This window comes from Vipera berus (genome assembly GCF_964194415.1).
Source record: "Vipera berus genome assembly, chromosome: 2".
Taxonomy (NCBI): domain Eukaryota; kingdom Metazoa; phylum Chordata; class Lepidosauria; order Squamata; family Viperidae; genus Vipera; species Vipera berus.
In genome coordinates this window covers 55,001,263-55,020,479 of record NC_138203.1, presented here as the reverse complement: position 1 = coordinate 55,020,479, position 19,217 = coordinate 55,001,263, and the positions used below count along the sequence as shown (strand labels likewise).

Sequence of the window (19,217 nt, the reverse complement as noted above, 5' to 3'; positions counted from 1 at the left end):
ACAGACACACAAAGTTTGTAGGAGAAAACTCTTGTGTTAAAAATAAAATGCCAGAATCAATTCCAGTGGTTTGGAATCTCTCCTTGGCTTGCTGAGGATCTTTTGTGATGAGCAGAGCAGAGCAAATTAAAGGAATATTCTGAAATAAGATAGGATTGCCTCCCTAGGCTGGAGAGGAACAGCCCACACTGTACCGCTGCAAGTTTTAGACAAACCTACTTAACACATTTTATGTTATATTAAAAATATTTTAAGTTATAGGGGAAATTAAGTGTACTTTTCTCTCACATCAGCTGCCAGCCTGTACTAAAATATTCAGGGGAATATACAAATAATTGCCTCTGAACAGCATCCAAACTTGTTTCGGGCAAAATTTAAAAAAAAAAGGAATAACAATGCTCATTTATTTCATTTCAAAATCGGGAGGTTAAAACCGTCCTTAGACGTTCTCCATCTTCTCAAGTCCGCAAGTGCCCTCCTCAAGCCAACATGGCATTTGAAGGACCCTCCACGCTGGGCGACCGGCCCTCAGCGCCGCGCTCTGGAGCCCCGCGTCCGCAGCTCGCACCCCCAGCGGGAGCCACGGCCGCCCTCCAGGCAAGGCAAAGGAGCCCACGCGCCGCAGCCGTCCGCGGAGGCCAACGCGTCGGCAGCGCTCCCCTCGCGACTTGCAGGCCCCGCCCCGCCTTTCCCTCCGCGCTGCTCCGCCCCTGCCACAAAGGAGTCCGCCGCCAGGGAGAGCCGCGCAGGCGCTGGGACGTGGCGGAGGGGACGGCGAGGACCGGAGGATGGGCCGCCGCCTAGCGCCGCTCGTGTTGCTCCTGTGCCTTTTCTGCGGCGCCCGGCAGCGCCTTCCAGGGGCCGAGGCCGCCCGAAGGCGAGGACCCACCGTGACCGCGAAGGTGACTGTCGTCCTGAGGGGAGGAGCCAGAGTGCGGGAGGGATATAAGCCCCTCCCCTTCCCCATCCGCTGCAGAGGCTAAGAAGTTAACTTGGGGAGACGGGCGCTTGCTTTGCCTCGACGGTTTCCAAGGCGATTCTCCCCCGCTTGGCTTGTTGCTTTGCCTTTTCCTCGTTCGTGAGCTATGGGATTTTGTAGCGTCGTCTACAAAACCCCGCTTGAATTGCAGAAACCTGCACCAATTTTACAGTCCTCTCTGCCCATCCCTCCCGTGACTTTTCGGTGACTTTTGTCATTTGACCGCCTCCTTCCCCGGTAACGGGGGTAACACGGTAAAGCTGCTTTTGGGGAGTGTCAGTTCTGCTGTCCTTAAGATGGAGTGGAATGGGCTTGGATGAGTATGGGTGACCAGGATGGAGGCATTAGACCAGGGGTCCTCAAACGTGGCCACTTTAAGACTTGTGGACTTCAACTCCCAGAATTCCCCAGCCATCCGGCTGGAGAATTCTGGGAGTTGAAGTCCACAAGTCCTAAAGTGGCCAAGTTTCAGGACGCTTGCATTATAGACTTTTTAAAGATTGACTGACAGTATGGAGACAGTCTGTCACTTGATGTCAGCCCTCGAGATAGCCAGCTCAAGAAACAGATATCACAAAGGATCACAGGAACAATACAGGTAGTCCTCAGCTTGCAACAGTTCATTTAGTGACTGTTCAAAGTTACGATGGCACTGAAAAAGGTGACTTATGACCGTTTTTCACACTTAACAAATCTTGCAGCATTGCCCACAGTCACATGATGAGAATTCAGATGCTTGGCAAGTGGTTCATATTTATGACCGTTGCAGGGTCTTGGGGGTCATGTGATCCCCTTTTGCGACCTTCTGACTAGCAAAGTCAGTGGGGAAGCCAAATTCACTTAACAACCTTGTTACTATCTTAACAAATGCAACGATTCACTGTGGCAAGAAAAATCATAAAATGGGGCAAACTCACTTAACAAATGTTTCATTTAGCAACATAAATTTTGGGCTCAATTGTGGTTGAAACTTGAGAACTACCTGTACTCTGTTGTTGTAAGGTACAGTCATAGAATTTTGTAGTTTGCCAGAGTTTTTCTTTGTTCCCTCTTGTCAAACAAAATAAGGATTATTTTGAATTTCTTATGCTTTTTCCTTTCTCAGAACAGTTTCTGCATATCTTTGTCAATGTTATCTCTTCCTGGGCTATTTCTGTATACTGGAAGAACAGTATAGATGTGTCCAAAAATAATCTAGGTGACTGGGCCAGTGAAGCAGAGGAGGTGTATAGAATAAGTGAGGAGATCTATGCTAAGATGACAACCTCCTGCTTCATTCCAGAATATTTTTTTATTATTATTTTTTATTTTATTTCCATTTATATCCCGCCCTTCTCCGAAGACTCAGGGCGGCTTACAAGCTTAGCAGTAGCCTTCATTCTATGTATATGCCTGCTTATTAGGGCTTTCACACACACCCCAAGCGGCATTATTACAAAGTCAGCTTATTGCCCCCAACAATCTGGGTCCTACATCCCACTGATCTATAGGATGGGCTGGTTTTGTACACAGGTCTACTGATCTTCCTTTTGCTGGGCTAGAAGGGGAAATTAGCAAACCTGTTGTCAATTTCACACATACTTCCAAATAATATCTATTGCAAGAAAAGGACAATTGGTAGGAACAATCTATGGCAATCGGTACTTGAAGTAGCCTATGGAGTACTCAAAATAACTTCAAAATAAACGTAATAAATGGAGTTATCTGTTGCTTGTTAGCAGGAACAGTAAAAGGAACTATAGCACACTGATTAGTGTCAGAACCACTAATAGACAGCTGGTACAACAACCTAGTTCTTTTTCCCAGTTTAATTCAATCTTCCATGCAGAAAGAGCTATTCCCATTTCCAAAACAGAGATCTACAACTTGGCCAGTAAGAACTGAGAAAATTGCAGTCCACAATTTTGCCATCTGTTTTATATGTTGTAGTGTTCATACATCAAGACTTACATCCAGAGAAAACTCACCTTTAAACCCAAAATAGCTAAAGATAAATGTAGGCTGTGTCTGCAGAATTTTTTTGGTGCTGCAGTTATTAGTGGATCACGAGAATGAGTTTTAGCACATTCTAGAGGCATTGAAGTATTGTTCTACTGAAATAACACTAATGAGGACAGGCTTCAGTATTGGATGATATAAGACACTTGAAATCACTAGTGAGGATCCTGCTTGAATATGTTTGTGAAGGAAGGAACTGGAATGAACTTGAGATAAAACCTTCCTAGAGGAAGAGCCAGTTTCTATATTTAGGGGAAGACTCCATAACTATTGGATACATATCACTGATTTGTGTGAGAGCATCAATCTGCTGGAGGCATGTAGCAGTCGGACTGTGACTTACAGTTGAATTTGGGTTAAAGTATATAGACTTTCTTTAGGCAATACAGCCTTGGAAGCTGTGACAAAGGTTTATCCCTTAAATGCACACCCCTTAAAATTTAAACAAGACAATATAATTTTGAATGTATGAAAAGTAGTAGAGAAAAGATAAATGTAAGGTCAATAATTTTAAATTTACTTGTCTCAGATTATTCTTTCAGTGTGCATGTATGTATATAAGAACAGAAGAATCTACACCAAGATTTGTCAATGTAATTTGTCTGTTAACCTATATCCCTATTTGCCTATAATCAGGAAGCCAGTAGCAAGTATGGTTTCAGATTATGTTTTAGTATCTAAAGCCCATAGTTGATTCATTGCTTCTGTTCATAAATCATCCTTAGTGATTTTTTTACTGCTTTGTATGAATCTTGTGTGATATGCTGTTGAACTAAGTATTCAAAAAATTAAACTAGTGTTTTTCTGAATTAAAAAGGAGATAACAGAAACATAATGTAAGCAGCCCAGGCTCACTTAGTTGAGTTGAGATGCTATAGAAATTGAATAAATAATTCTATTTTTCTTGTTATTAACAAATCTTGTTAAAGAGACCTGTAGTAGCGCTTGCTTTTTACTAATTGTCTAAATATTTACATTATTCTAAAATATTAGGGTATTTAATTAGACCATTGGAAAATGGTTTGATTTCATGTAGAAATATGGGATGTTGCTATGCCCTGGTTATTTAGTTGGAACAGAAAAGAACAAAAGCCAGGTGGATTCTAACATTTGACAATCTGCAAGCCTTGGGAGGATTTGTAATTCCCTTACTGTATAGAGCCAGTCACTATAATAAATAGCAAATTTCAATAGATATCAGATCAGGACCAATTGATGAGGAATCCTGATTTTTCTTGAGATAGACACATAAAAGCATAAAAGAATAATGGCCATTTTTATGCATCCTTTTAATATCACTTAATTCTTATACCTGTTTTGCAGCATATGCAGTTCACATAATCATATAACCATCTGTGCTTCCAAACTCAAAAGCCCCTACCTTTAACCCCAATTTCTAATTTTGGGGGAGTTCTGAAACCTGGATCATATCACTGCTTTGCCACGCCTCCTTCCTGTTCTGCTTTCCTAACACATTTCTGAAAGGGAGCTTAGGACAGACATTATGAGATCATAGCCCAGTGGAAATTGTGATCTTAAAAAGATTGACATTTTGGTATCAGTTAACAAAGCTCATCCATCATGTTTTAATATTCTTCTGTGTATTGCTTTCCAGCCAATGGACAGCTTCATTGAAGCTCGAATCTAAATATCTGTATCAGTTTATAAATACTTAAAAATACAGCTGATCTCACCATCCAAGTGACTCTGGGCAGTTTAGAAATAGAATCCATAAAACCATATAAAAGAGATAATTAAAAGCTAAATTAAAACAGAATGAAGTACAGAATAAAAACAAGTTAAAAGATGGTAGGAGTGCCTCCAGGCCATTAAGTACCCCAGGGGTGGGTTCCCCATTCCCCCGTCTTCAATCCCTATGTCACTTGGCAGAATCAAGTCTTCATGTTCTTCTAGAACAGGGGTAGGCTCAGGAATTCTGGGAGTTGAAGACCATGCTGGCTCAGGAATTCTGGGAGTTGAAGACCACGAGTCATAAAAGAGCCAAGGTTGCCTACCCCTGTTCTAGAAGGTCAAAAGAATGGGGACCAATGTCATCTCTGGGGGCAAGATATTCGGGGGGGGGCAGTGGCAGAAACCACACCAGTCAAAATTTAATTGATGGGGTCCCTAAATACATCTCCTGCCTGATGGGACAGACTGATGTAATTGGGACAAGATGGTTCTTCAGGTAATTTCTTAGATTTTGCCAGGACCATGATATGTGAGGAAGGCAGGCAATTTTCGGAAATAAAACTATATGCAACATCCCACAGTTGGCAGAACGTGTATTCACAGGGTAACAGCATGTTTTTTTTATTGCCATTTTAATTTTTTTTAAAAAGGAAAGTTCATAGTGTTTTCCCTGTCTAAATCTTAGCATTTAAACTAAGTAGCTACTGTGTTGTGTTAAGTGAAAAATCATGATCACTTAATAAAACCTGAATATTGCTTTCTTTAATCGTGAACTTGGATAGTTTGACTATTGATAGGAGCCAAAATGGACTCACTGAGAAACACTTGAGAAGTAACAACTTATGATGCAGTGATGAAAAAGTTGAAAAATTCGTTCTTTAAAACTCTTAAGTGGATAAACTCAATACCCCTTACTACCCAAACGCGGTCCAATGACAACTGAAAATTCTGAATAGACATAGTTTTGAATCTTGGTTAGAAAATTTTTAAAAAACCAGTAAAGAAAAGTATTAAAGTGTTGTGAAGCATGGCTGGTATTTCTGTTACGAAATCAGGAATTGTTATAACATTTGACTCTATGACTTACTTACACAGTTGAATTTCTGAACTTGTAATCCACTTGATACAGACCCTTATCACCTTGAGATCATAATACAGGAAGGTTATAAAAGTATAAGCTTTAATTTACATACATGCATAGTTAGTGGTAGAAAATAAGTGTAGCTAATATTTCTTTACATTCTGAAATGGGTAGCATGAAACTTATGAAGTATTCCCATCTCAATGCTATAAATATAATCTAAAGTGGGAGAAGACATTGAAGAAATGATAAATCAAAAACCTTTTTTCTTGGTTAAAGTTTTTGTTAGAAAAGTTCCTTATAGAACCTGAAAAGCACATTATTTAGAATACAACTGTTTATCTTCTACTAAATAGCCCTAGTCTAATAATGATATATCATATTGACAGTGATTCCTTTTTCCATTTTTGAAAATTTCCAGGTTTTCTTTGATATAAAGATTGGTGACAGAAATGCTGGCAGAATTGTAATTGGCTTGTTTGGAAAGGTAGTACCAAAGACAGTAGAAAACTTCATTAAACTTGCAACTGGAGAGGTAAGAGCTTTTTTAAAAGCTTTGTCTTCATATTTAATAGAAAAGAAATATATATACTTAATAGTAGTAGTAATTTTGTCACATGTCCTTATTTATCTGATGTCAGTAGTGACTGATCCATTATTTTCTAGCAATAGGCAAGAGTTCACGTTTTCCTTTTAAGTTCAGAGTTGATGTCTTGAAGGTTCTCCTCCAGGCCTGGTTGGCTTGGTGCAGGGGGGATAGAGTGAGATGGTCTCTCCCCCTCATACAGAAAAGGTATAGAACTGTGGTGGCGATACTATGGCATGGGTGCCACAGGTGACACGCAGAGCCCTCTCTGTGGGCACGCGTGCTGTCGCCCCAGTCCTAGGCCTTCAGCTGGGTTTTATAAAACCTTTTTGCTTTAGGCCTCTGCCGCCATGTACACACAAAAAAGGTTCAATTAATCAATCAATTTCAACTTCTCGCGGGGAAAAAAAAGTTCTCGCAAAGTTGGAATTGATTGATTGAACTTTTTAGTCCCACCCAGTCTGCCGTTACTCATAGCCACGCCCACCCAAAGGGCCACGCCCACCCGGCACCCGATGATACATAAGTGGGTTTTGGGTTGCAGTTTGGGCACTTGGTCTCTAAAAGGTTTGCCATCACTGGTATAGAAATTAAGCTCTGACTATTACTAATAGGATGTTCTGATTTTTCCCTCATTTAAATTAAATAACCACACCGTAATAGTTGTTTTGTTAAACATTTAATTGCACCCATTGTTAATTGTAGCAACTGTACTGAACTGCAACTATGTCATTTTAAATTTTAGAAAGGATTCGGTTATAAAGGAAGCAAATTTCATCGTGTAATCAAAGATTTTATGATTCAAGGAGGTGACTTTACAGCTGGAGATGGTACTGGAGGTAACACTGCTTTCTTTACAGAATATTCACGTTGCCAGGTCCAAATATCAGAAGAGTGCTGATAGCCTTGCCCTTTGGACCATCTTTCAGAGATTCTGGTGGCTTTTCATGAGGCTTTAAAAACCTAGCTATGTGCTCCTGAATTTGGTCTCTCCCCGTCATATAGAAAGTGTGGGTCAAAATTAAGTTGGGGTGTGTGTAGCTCTATTACTAACAGGCCTCATTTCTTGGCTTCACTGACAATTATTATGATAATTGTCTTGGCTGCTGTATATATTTTTTGGCAGTTTTTAATTGTTTTAGCATTGTTTGCTGCCCAGAGTCACTTGGTTGAGATGGAAACTATAGAAATTAAATATAAGTAAATAAAGCAATTTAAAGCTGTATAATACAGTGCATTCAGAAAGTATTCAGACCCTCTTCACGTTTGTCAATTTTGTTATGCTGCAGCCTGATTCTATAGTTGTTGTAATTCATTTTTTTCTCATTAATCTACACTTCATAACTCAAATGGAAGACGTTTGGCAGAACCAGGACTCTTCCAAGAACTGGTCACCCTGTCATACTGAGCAATCAGGGGAGAAGGGCCTTAGTAAGAGAGTGACCAAGTACCCCATGGTCACTCAGACTGAGCTCCAGAGTCCTGTGTGGAAATGGGACAGAGTTCCAGGACAACCATCATTGCAGCCCTTCACCGATCTGGGCTTGATAGCAGTGTGGCTATGCAGCAGTCTTTCCTCAGTGCAGAACACATGAAAGTCCCCTTGCAGTTTGCAAAAAAGCACCTGAAGGTTTCTCAAACTGTGAGGAACAAAATTCTCTGTTCAATCTTGATGAAGCCAAGACTGAACAGTGGCCTAAATTCTAAACCTTATGTCTGGAGGAAACCAGGCACCTCTCATCACTTGCCCAATACCATCCCAACAGTGAAGCATGGTAGTGGCAGCATCATACTGCGAGGATGATTTTCAGCAGCAGGGACTGGGAGACTGGTCAGGGTTGAGGGAAAGCTGAATGGAGCAAAGTACAGAGATATGCTCAATGAAAACCTGTTCCAGAGCGCTCAGGACCTCAGACTGGGCCGAAGGTTCACTTTCCAACATGACAATGATACTAAGCACATAGCCAAGACAACACCAGAGCGGCTTAGGGACAAGTCTGTGAATGTCCTAGAGTGGCCAGAGCCTTGACTTGAGCCCTATTGAACATCTCAGGAGGGACCTGAAAATGGCTGTCCACCAACGGTCGCCATCCAACCTGACTGAGTTTGAGAAGATTTGCAAGGAAGAATGGCCCCAAATCCCCCAATCCAGATGTGCAAAGTTTGTCATGTCATACCTAAAAAGACTTGTGGCTTTAATTGCTGCTTCAACAAAGTACTGAGTGAAGGGTCTGAATACCTATGCCAATGTGATATTTCAGTTTTTCCTTTTTAATAAACGTACAGCCATTTCTAAAATTCTGCTTTTACTTTGTCATTATGGGGTACTAAGTGTAGATTAATAACAAAAAAAAATAATAATTTCCACAACTGTAGAATCAGGCTACAGAATAACAAAATAGACCAAAGTGAAGAGGGTCTGAATACTTTCTGAATGCACTATATGTACCCTTTCTGATTGCTTTCCTTCAACAAAATATATCTAAATATGGCATATCATAAAAATAAAAACATTTCTCTTTAAATATATCACACTATAATAAAGTTGAACTGTGCACCATCAGGCACATACATGATGTAATGTGTATTAAAACAGGGGACACCAGCCTGTGGGTAGCAGCCCACTACTGGCTGTGGCCTAATTGCCACTGGGCTATGTGAGTGGCTGGCTGGTGCGTGTACATGTGCATCTGCGTACACAGCCCCACTTGTGCGCATGGCCCCATTCGCACAAGCAGCACTGCAAGTGTTGGGTGCATTTGCGGCTCCACTCGCATGACCCTCATTGCAGGCGCTTGTGGGCCCACTTGCATGACCTTCATCAGCGTTCATGAACCCACTCATGCAAGCTTCATTGTGGGCACCTGCAGTCTGACTCATGCGAGCCTCATTGCGGGTGCTTGTGGCTCCACTCGCACGAGTATTGCCGCAAATGTTGTGAGTGCTCATGCATCCATGTGTACATGCACCTACCCCGCCCACAAAATCATCCCCTTTGCCCCCACTCCAAGGCCTGTGTGCATGCACGTGTACATGTGCCTGCCCCGCCCACAAAATCATCCCCTCTCCCCCCCCACTCTAGGTCGCTAACACAGAAAGGTTGGGAAACTCTATTAAAACACACATACACACACATCTACTCACACTCTTAAATTTTTGCTTGGCAACAACTTCCCTTAAACTAGTGGCTAGTTGAAGACATTTTGCGTAGCTCTACTAGCGAGAGCCCTGTGTTGTAAAACTTTCTAAACAATGCTTTTGAAAATCAGTATTTTGTTATCTAGGAAGAAGCATCTATGGAGATAGATTTCCTGATGAAAACTTCAAGCTAAAGCACTATGGCATTGGTTGGATCAGCATGGCTAATTCTGGCCCAAACACTAATGGCTCCCAGTTCTTCATTGCTGTAACAAAACCTGGCTGGTTAGATGGGAAACATGTAGTATTTGGAAAAGTCATTGATGGAATGGTAGGTGAAATCTACAATGCTTTTATTTATTATAAATAAAACACTGTTCTGAGTGTAAGTTTCTTTAGTTCAAAAGGTGTACTAGTTGCATACTCAGTGAAAAGTTAATGATACCTACAGAAAGCATCTTACTGATGGAAAAAGTGTTGTGTAATTCTCTAGCTGGTGAGAATTATCTTTTGTTTCATTTTCAGCATCAAGCAAGAATTTCTTACCCTTATTTCCTTTACAAAATATAAGGAAAGGTTTTTAGGTTTTGTTAATTTGTCAGTAAGAAATGTAGGTGGTACAGTGTTTATATTCTTTTGATGATTTAGCAGTTTTACAGAGAGCTACAGCAACAGCTTTCACTCAGATTTAGTTTCTTCTAGAACAGGGGTTTCCAACCCCTGGTCCGTGGACCGGTACCCATCCACGGCATGCCAGCAACCAGTCCGCACAAACAAGCAAAGCCCCATCTGTGGGATGCAGGCAGCACACAAACCCACACACACTCTGGTCTGTGGAAAAACTTTTCTCCACGGAACCGGTCCCTGGTGCCCAAAAGGTCGGGGACCTCTGTTCTAGAAGGCAAGCCCTACCATTACATATGATCATAGCTGTGATGCAGAGTTGATTTTTTTTGACTGAAAAGCCATTTATGTAAAAAACTTTGAAATGAATTTTTGTAAAGGAGGTTTCTTTTTTCTAGTTCCTTCTGTGTACTTTGTTGTTCAAATCACTAGGACAGAGAAATAGATTGCATCCATGGTGATGAGCACGTAGAGATATAAAACCTCTAAAGTGAAAAATCCCACAAAATTTAGACTACAGCACACGCCTTATTTGTTGTTTGTGTGTCATACCTAATTTTTACCTTTTCATCAAAAGCCTCTCTCTCTTTAGTCAGTAGTACATGATATTGAACTTCAGGCAACAGATGACCATGACCGGCCTCTTCAGGACTGTGTGATCATTAACAGTGGAAAAATAGATGTAAAAGAACCCTTTGTGGTTGAAGTAGATGATTGGAGAAGTTGACAGAAATAGGAGCACCTGAGCTGCAGTAATGTCTGGTTATCAATGTGTGAGGCTTCTATCAAAAAATACTTTGCAAAGACTATACAAGGTGACCTTGCAGGTAAAAGAAATACCTGGGTATTAAATGAGGAAATGCTATGCTATTACTTTTCTAGGGCAAAACATTTCATAGGTGTTGATTTAAAGAGATTGACACTGAGATTATCTTTACACGTACAATACAAATATTTATAGCCCCTTGTTCTTTGTTTACTAGTATCCACCTTATGAATATTTTTAATCTCTTTGCATAATAATTTTGAAACTTTGAACAAAGCCCCTTATTTTTCAACCAGCACTTCTACAGTATATAGTGTGGATTTCCTAATTTATGAATTTGAAAATAGACTTGGAAAAATTACTATGTAATTGAACAAATTATGCTGACATAACAAATGCCTTGCATCATCCTTTTCAATAATACATAGATATCATTTATTAAAAGACGTCACTTCCAACTAGAAAATGCAAAATATGTCATTATAGTTACATATTACTTTTATAATTTTATCATTTAAATCTTGTTTACTTACCTTGTGTACAAATATTAAACTACTGGTGAAAGATATACTGTTTTAAAGCAATGCTCTATTTTGTCATGCATAATTTATTATTAATCCAGATCGATTAGTTTTAAAAGATGTAAATATATTTTCATTTTCTATACCTAACACAATAGTAATAATATAAACCAAGACAAGAATATTATTTATTGTCATGGATTATTTTCCTTATTTCTGCCCATATTCATTACAGCTAACAATAAGGAGCAAAACATGGATACTTAAAATCATAAAAACTGTTAACATCAGTGTTAAACCAGTTCAGAGTGAAAAGGCTTGACCATAAAAGTGCAGACATATTTCAAAACAGTGGAAAAATGTTAGGGCTGAATGAAATGGGGAATTGAATTTTGTTCAGCATTGGAGAAAGTTTTCTCTTGGGTGACAGACAAATGGACTTCAGAAAATGAAGGTATTTTTAAGAAGTCTTTCCTTGACAGGTTCACAGTATTTGGATCCGAGGCAGGAAAGCTGCTTTGAAGAGGATGTGAATGTATTGTCTGCACCTGCTGTTGCCTTTTTGAGCAATAATATCTACTGCTTGATAAGATTTGACGGTAACGCTGACAGAGGAGATGGAAAATCCCCAGTGGCATTCAGGAAGTCATTTTAACATTAGCTAAAGTTCATACCAATGGCCAACCTAAAGCTGCCCAGAGAATGATCTGCCAGGACAACTGAAATACAGGAAAACACCTGACTGCAACTGCCCTTGAAGGGGATAACTAGAATATGTTCTTCTGTGCCAGGTACCCATTGGCACAGAGTCATGATTGTTATGGTAGGCGTGAATCCCCCATGTTAAGAAGCACAGCATGTTACAGCTCCATCCACAATATGACTATGTGCCAGCTATGGCACATGTACTCAAAACTGACAAAGTGGTGGATGGACATGTGACCAACAAGTTGGTATTTTTACAGCTGTTCATTATTTCACTGTGTTTTGGGGTTTTGGAATTCCACATGTTGATAAACAGAATGTTCATTTGCAGAGTTGACAAGGTAGACGAGCCTTTGGGATGAGATCAAAACTGGCAGATTTTTACTATACATTTGTGTGGAAGCAGTATTTTCATTTTTTTCTCCTAGGTCTGGTGATGATTTCTTATTTTTAAATTGTGTTAATGCATATTTGTATGTTTTTGAGTACATTTTTATGTCCTTCCATCTCAAACCTTTGGGAAAGTGCTTCATTTTTAACAGATAAAATAAGGGGAAATTCCAGGAGCTGGAAAAGGATAGTCAAGTTGAACTGCCTCTGGACTGGCTAATTATTTTTATTAATCATGTTCATTCTTATTTGTATTACAAAAGGTTAAAAATTAACACAATTTGGAAAATGACATTAAGCTTGGGCTAATAAAAGCATTGCAGCCGAGTTTATGACATAAATTAAGACTAAACCAAACTGCAAGCACATACACATTTCTGTCCCTAAAATAATACTTATATAATATGACATCAGAAATACTGATACAGTGAGCTTATATTGCATTTCCAGTTTTAGCAGTTATTTTTTAACATTTACATTTTTTAGTCATACATTATATTTCATGTATCCACTGCCAGCAGTGAGTACAACGTGGAGACAAAAGAATTAGGGTAATGATTTATCACAAACACACAAAAATTATAAATACATGATGAAACTTGTTAGTGTAATTTGGCATTTTGTCAGTTCTTTTAAAATTTAAGTATTCAGAGTTTAGTATGCAAGTTCAACCGAGTAGCGTTTTTTCCCATTTGTAATCTTGAAAAGCAGCCATTTTAAGTGATACAATTAAAAAAATCCCAAAAGTTCCAACTTCAAACATGAGTGCCTTGCTTCAATATTTTGACTTTTACTTTTTTAAAAAAAGTCTTCAAAACCCTGCATCGAGGAATATAACTTGAATTTACTCTGATTATTTTCCATCCAAAACCATTTTCTACCTGGGTTGTAGGTGGGGATAAAACAATCCATGGAGAATGCCTTCAATAACTACATTTGGAAAGTCATCTGGGGAAAAAAGAGAGAAGAAAAACTGCTTCCTTACATATGTCAATACAATATAAATGTTTTTGTAGAACCTAACAAGGCGAAGCCTGGTATAATTTAGGATATTGCATCACCACTATGTTTATCTGTGCTCAGAATTTGTTATTAGTAATGCTGTTTCAGCAGGAACCCACTTTAGTGTAGCCCAGGGCATTGCTTGAATGCACCGCCAGATTTGTAGCTTATTGATTTAAAGGGATGTTCTAATACTTAATGCTGCTAGGCTCCAGCTCTTTATCTGAATCTTTTCTCACAAGGAAGATGGATTACACTGGCAATTCAATTTCTAACAAAATCTCAATACACTTGAAGGAATTCCAAGATTTCTACTGGGAATACTCCACAGCAGTTTTTCCACTAGTTTACAGCACAGTTTTGTCCAAGTTGACTGGAAGAGGCTTATGCTGTCGCACAAACAGCTCTACAGCAGGAAAATGACAAAGTTTTTAGTTAAAAAAAAAAGGAACTTAAAAACATTTGGAAAAAGTCCTAGAAAGAAGTTAAGCAAAGCTAATCAATACAACAGATACAAGAATTAAATAAAAATATTCACAAGAAGGAAAATTTCAGTAAAAAAAATGTGACTGAGGTTTATTTTATCTTTAGTGCTTAGAGATAATATTTTTCAATGTTTTATAAATTTTTAATTTTTATGGCTAGAATGAAAAAATAATCCTATATTTAATATTACCCCAATATTCAGTTGTTCATTGTTTTCTGTGTTTTAAATTCAATGACATCAGTTGAATTTAATAAGATCTTGCCTGAAATGGTAAAACACCACTATCATTCCATTCATAAATATTGAAAGTTGGAGAAGGGTAGGAAAATTCTTTTTTTTTTTTAGCTTTAATGAAACTGTTTAAATTTTAATCAGTTCTTGTCTCTTTTTCTGAGTCTGGCATCTCATTAATCTTTTCTCAAAAATACCATTCAGTACTTGCAGGCAAGTCCTTCTTTTATGAAAACATTTCCAAGGTAAAGATAATTACTAAAATAGTGGCATTCAAAGTAATTTTTGATTTCTTCACTTCTGGACTGGAAATTAAAAATATAAGTATGGATCTTAGAAAATGAAGAAAGCAGTTGGCTTTATTGTACCCAAATTTTCATACTGTGCTAGTGCTTTATTTTCTGAGTGTAATCTTAACTTTACAAAAAGCATGACTCAATATAGCATGATTTGGCAAGGGCAGTAACTTTATATAAGCCAGAGAACCAAGTATTCCATGTTAATAATCCCAGTTCAAATTTCTATTTCTTTTTCAAAGAATAGGAAAGTGTAATGGGCGTTACTCTCCACAGTTAACAGTGACTGGCAAGATTAATTTAACCAAAGAAACTATTACAAGAGTTAATAATTAAATATTCTTCCTTTTGCACTATATCCCAGCCCACATCAATCACAATAGCAAGCACATTTTATACCTTAAAGAGGAAGGGAGTTTAAGACTTAGTTTGAACATTAACTCTACTGGAGACATCCAATATTGCTCACTTCACAGTATAATTCATGATATTACTGGATATTGGGAATATTTTGGGGGGGAAATTAGCAAAGTTTATGTGAAATATCATTACGCTACAATAAAAAGATAGCATATATAAGAACACAAAAAAGATCATTTTTCATTCAACTATTTGTTTTTATAATTCTTATCAAAATATTAGCAGTGCTACAATATCCATTCCGTTTAAAATTCACTTCCAAGAGCTTTGCTATTGATGTAGGAGAGCCAAGATAACAATATATTTTTAATTTTTATTTGTAGGAGGGCTGTCTGCAAAAAAAAGTTCATTTCTCAGCAATTACTTTAAACAGCATTAAAATAACTCCTGATGTATTTTGCCAAATTATTAGAATTTGAGCTCAACATTCATTTATAACAATGTGGTTTTTGTGGTATGGGGCAGATAAGTAAAGAACTGTTAATAGATGACAGGTCTGATTACCATTGGCTGTAGGCAAGACATATGGATCCCTTAGGAACAGCAACACGGGCTGGTGGGACAGTTTGCTGTAAAGGTCAAGAACAGGAATATCACCATCGAGGGACACTAAACCAAATACACTACAAACTAGCTTTGATAAAGTAAGGCAGTAGAACTGGTTAGGGATACTGCTTATATATATATAAATCAGTTTTATGGGAAAGGAGAAAAAAATCCATCATCAAGGAATAATGCTCACATGCAGAAGATTACATGTAATACAAGGAATAGGTATATTTACTCAGAACCTAATCCAGCTGAGTCCAGAGAGGTTTAATTTCTCACAAGAAGTCCAATGATCACGGTACTAAAACTGGTTCAGTTGTTACGCTTGCCTGGAAATAATCTCAGGATAAAGTAAGTAGTTCAAGATTGCACTTGTCAGCAACTTCAGTGCCTTCTTTTTCTTAGGACTTCCAACATTAATTTATTTCAGTTGCCGGACCTCGTGTGGATTTAGGACACTCAAATAAAGTGTCATCATTTCCCTCCCCAGCTATTACACAAAATATGTAAATAAAGAAGGGATGCCCATATCATATTGATCTGTGGGCAGGAAAATGGTACCACAACCAGATTTAACTACAATTAAACTTAATCTCTAGGCATAAAAACCAGAATTGATATAATAGTAGATAATGTATAGGGAGGTTTTTCTGGTTCAGAAATGCATAAAGAGGAAATATGGAAAAAGGAAATCTAAATGTAATGCAGAACTGTTAATTCACATAAGATAAAGAAGCTGACAGATAAGAGCTAATATCAACAGAATGAGGTTGTAACTTATAAATATTCTTTAAAATATTTTGTTAGGCTCTCTTTCAAAAATTAACTGTGTTGGGATAAGTACATTTAACCATGCAATATTAAATGCCTGATTAACTTCAATATAAGCAGTTTAAAATCCTTTTCTATTCAAAAGAACAATACAAAATAGTGGCTCCTAAAATCTTTATTTTGCCCAATGCTTCCTGTTAAAAATAATTTAAAAAATGGTATGCATTCATTGTATCTGTTGCAATGCACACCAAGACATTTAAAATTTTGCTAGAATGCTAAGAATAATTTTTAAAAAATTATCTCACATTAATTATATAATACATATAAAAACATTTCTTAAGAATATATCATAATGAACTTACCTTGATTCTTCAGATTCTGTTTCTTCAAAAGAACTGGAATATAATTTGTTAAAAATATTAGAATGTACAGATTTAAAATAGACACTCCACATCAGGAATGGCAAAACTCTCTTTAAAACGTATTTCAGCAGTCTTATGCTTTCCTGTAGCCAGCTGTCAAGGGTGTCCACAATGCACATAAAAAAACCATGCTCAATGGCATTTTATGGCTGGCATCTGAACTTTTATGATCCTTTCCTCACAGCTATCCAAATTTTAAAATTATTCCAATGTAAATATTTTTAAATAACTTCTATTTTAATGCCAACTGTTTTTCCATTTTTTATGGTAATGAATGTTTAACCCTGCACACCCAAGTTCTTTAGTGTCGTTTCATTACTGTTCAAGAGGTCATGTGTGTTCAAATGTCCCAAAGGATTTTTAGTATGTATATTTTTTCCAAAGAATATAGACATACATAAACTCCTTCCACTGAAATAAATGAGTGTTTTCTAAAGAAGGAACCTGTGTTGTCAGCAAAGGTTCTAAACCTGGAGCAGCTATTCAAACAGACTAATGCCAAATTATACCAAATACTTAGATATGAAGTCAATCTCAGCATGGTAATGCCAAAACACATTCATCAAGAACTTCCTTCTTTTATATGCAAAATAGAATCACTGAAGATTTTCTTGAACATTTTTAAGTGCCCTGTTTAAGGAAATATTCTGATACTTTGAGACAAATTGTGAATAAAATTTTAATTAATAAAGGGAAATTGGAATTTTAAGTTTATTCTGTTTTGTTGTATTTTGAACTGTATGGATAAGAATCTTACCCACAACTTTCTGCTTTTGGGAGAGAAGGAAAGTGACGAACGTTGAGAAAATCAAGAAACATCTTGGGAAGTTCTTCGTTTTCTAAAACAATACTCTGTAATAAAAAATAATAATAATAAAAATAATGCACTTCATCCAACATGATCATATCCAGTAGTCATTTTGCTAGTGGAATCTGAAACACATTCATCCATCACAGCAGCCAGGGAAAAGTCTTCTGATTATCTGGGAGTCTAGCTAGCTTCATTAATGAAAGATTTAGTGTGTCTTAACAAGGATAGGGAAGTGTTTGATTTGATAGATCACCACACAACACACAGATTCATCTCTAGCACCCTAAGTGCAAGATCACTGGTCCAATGCAAAGTTCAGTGGAGATTAAATTCATATATTTCATAAGAAATAATTGATGATGTAACCCATAATCATTTTATAAGGAAGAAATTAGCAATATATTTAAAGCTGTCTATAGTTGTTAAATACTCATTTATCAAACTTATCTAACAGATTTCTAATCTGGGAATGTGACAATCAAAAATTATCCTTTCTTGTTATTATTAACAAAGACAGAATGAATAGTTTGGTCACTCTAGAAAAAATACATAATTTGATAGACAGGTTTGGGTTAAAGTCTGATAGATCGAGAGATCAGCTGAACTTAATTCAAGGGCTGCAAATAGACAATAGGAAAAGGCTCTTGGCATAAAGAAGATATTGAAAAGAAAGAAAAAACAGCTTTTCATTAGGAGGATCAGACCAACTTTATATGGCTGACTGTTTCCACAACATGTATATACAGTATTTACTAGATTTATATCATGCCTTCTCTTCAGAAGCTCAAAGTGGCAGTTAGAACACACTCCCATTTCCCCCGCACAGCAATTTTATAAGGTAGATTGGCCTGTGAGAAAATAACTGGCCCAAACTCATTCAGTGACTCCGTGGCTGAGGAGGAACTTCATACTGGACCTCTCTGCTTCTAGTCCAGCATTTTAATCACAACCTCAAGTTTATCTATAGTTGTTAAAGACTCCTTTATCAAACGTTTTCTGTTTTAAGATCACTGCAAATCATTTTCCCCCTGTCCCCCCAAAAATACAAAAAAATGTTTTTATAAAAAAACTGGGAAAAGTTTTTTTTATTTATTTACAAGTTCACAGAAAGGAAATCGTGTAATGAAAAATGTTTTATCCTGAAGCATATCATATTGATTTTGGATGAGAAAACAAAGTCAAGAGCAATAGTAGTGGAGTAGCAGAAGGCAGTCTTGATCAATGCAATCAAATTATATTGTCCCTTGTAGGATAAGACCTTTGTAGGGCTGGCTGAAAAGTTCATTTGTTCACACTGCCTATAGTAAGTCAGACTCTATTATAACCATCCATAATGACAACATTTGGTTGGGTGCCACAACAAAGAAAAAGTGAAAAAAGTATGCTCAGAACAGAAAATACACTTCATTTAAAAAAAAAGGAAATAGAGATGAAATCAATGTTTTGCTTTCTAATGTCTTTGCTCTTGTGTAGATCAAAACTCAAGCTCTATTTTTTAAAGAAGATCAGGTAATTGTATCAAAATGATGAATTAGAAAGAAAAGTGTATTATCTCCAACTTGAAACCCTCCAGATCTGTTGGATATATAGTTCCCTGCCAGTTGGCCAATCTGATGCTAATCTGGTAGCTTTGCAAAAGACAAATAAAATTTTAAGAAGCCAGCAAACAATTTTGGAATATATTTCCATGGTGATCACCCATTCCCAGTCCTGTTCTTAAAATACCCACCCAGCCGCTCCAGATT

The 19,217-nt window shown here is 37.5% G+C and overlaps 2 protein-coding genes across 2 annotated transcripts in view; one reads left to right on the top strand and one right to left on the bottom strand.

The window, feature by feature from the left end:
- Window positions 1-736: 736 nt before the first annotated feature.
- PPIC (peptidylprolyl isomerase C) lies at window positions 737-11,506 on the top strand. Its single transcript, XM_081321926.1, has 5 exons — window positions 737-902; window positions 6,172-6,285; window positions 7,082-7,175; window positions 9,621-9,805; window positions 10,691-11,506. Exons 1-5 carry the CDS (start codon window positions 789-791, stop codon window positions 10,823-10,825), a joined length of 642 nt encoding a protein of 213 aa, XP_081178052.1. The 5' UTR covers window positions 737-788; the 3' UTR covers window positions 10,826-11,506.
- A 1,191-nt stretch (window positions 11,507-12,697) lies between these two features.
- SNX24 (sorting nexin 24) overlaps window positions 12,698-19,217 on the bottom strand; it is an 86,436-nt gene continuing 79,916 nt past the window's right edge. Inside the window, exons 4-7 of the mRNA XM_081321676.1 lie at window positions 17,419-17,513; window positions 16,602-16,634; window positions 15,421-15,485; window positions 12,698-13,428 (exon numbers count right to left, since the gene is read on the bottom strand). Of these exons, the coding sequence (XP_081177802.1) occupies window positions 13,358-13,428; window positions 15,421-15,485; window positions 16,602-16,634; window positions 17,419-17,513 (264 nt within the window). The 3' untranslated portion in view covers window positions 12,698-13,357. The remainder of the gene's footprint in view (window positions 13,429-15,420; window positions 15,486-16,601; window positions 16,635-17,418; window positions 17,514-19,217) is intronic.

Bases quoted from the DNA above. Each gene is read 5' to 3' on its own strand.
- PPIC (XM_081321926.1), top strand. From the start codon at position 789: ATGGGCCGCCGCCTAGCGCCGCTCGTGTTGCTCCTGTGCCTTTTCTGC. The intron at 903-6,171 runs GTGACTGTCGTC...GAAAATTTCCAG, and splicing joins GACCCACCGTGACCGCGAAG to GTTTTCTTTGATATAAAGAT. The intron at 9,806-10,690 runs GTAGGTGAAATC...CTCTCTCTTTAG, and splicing joins GAAAAGTCATTGATGGAATG to TCAGTAGTACATGATATTGA.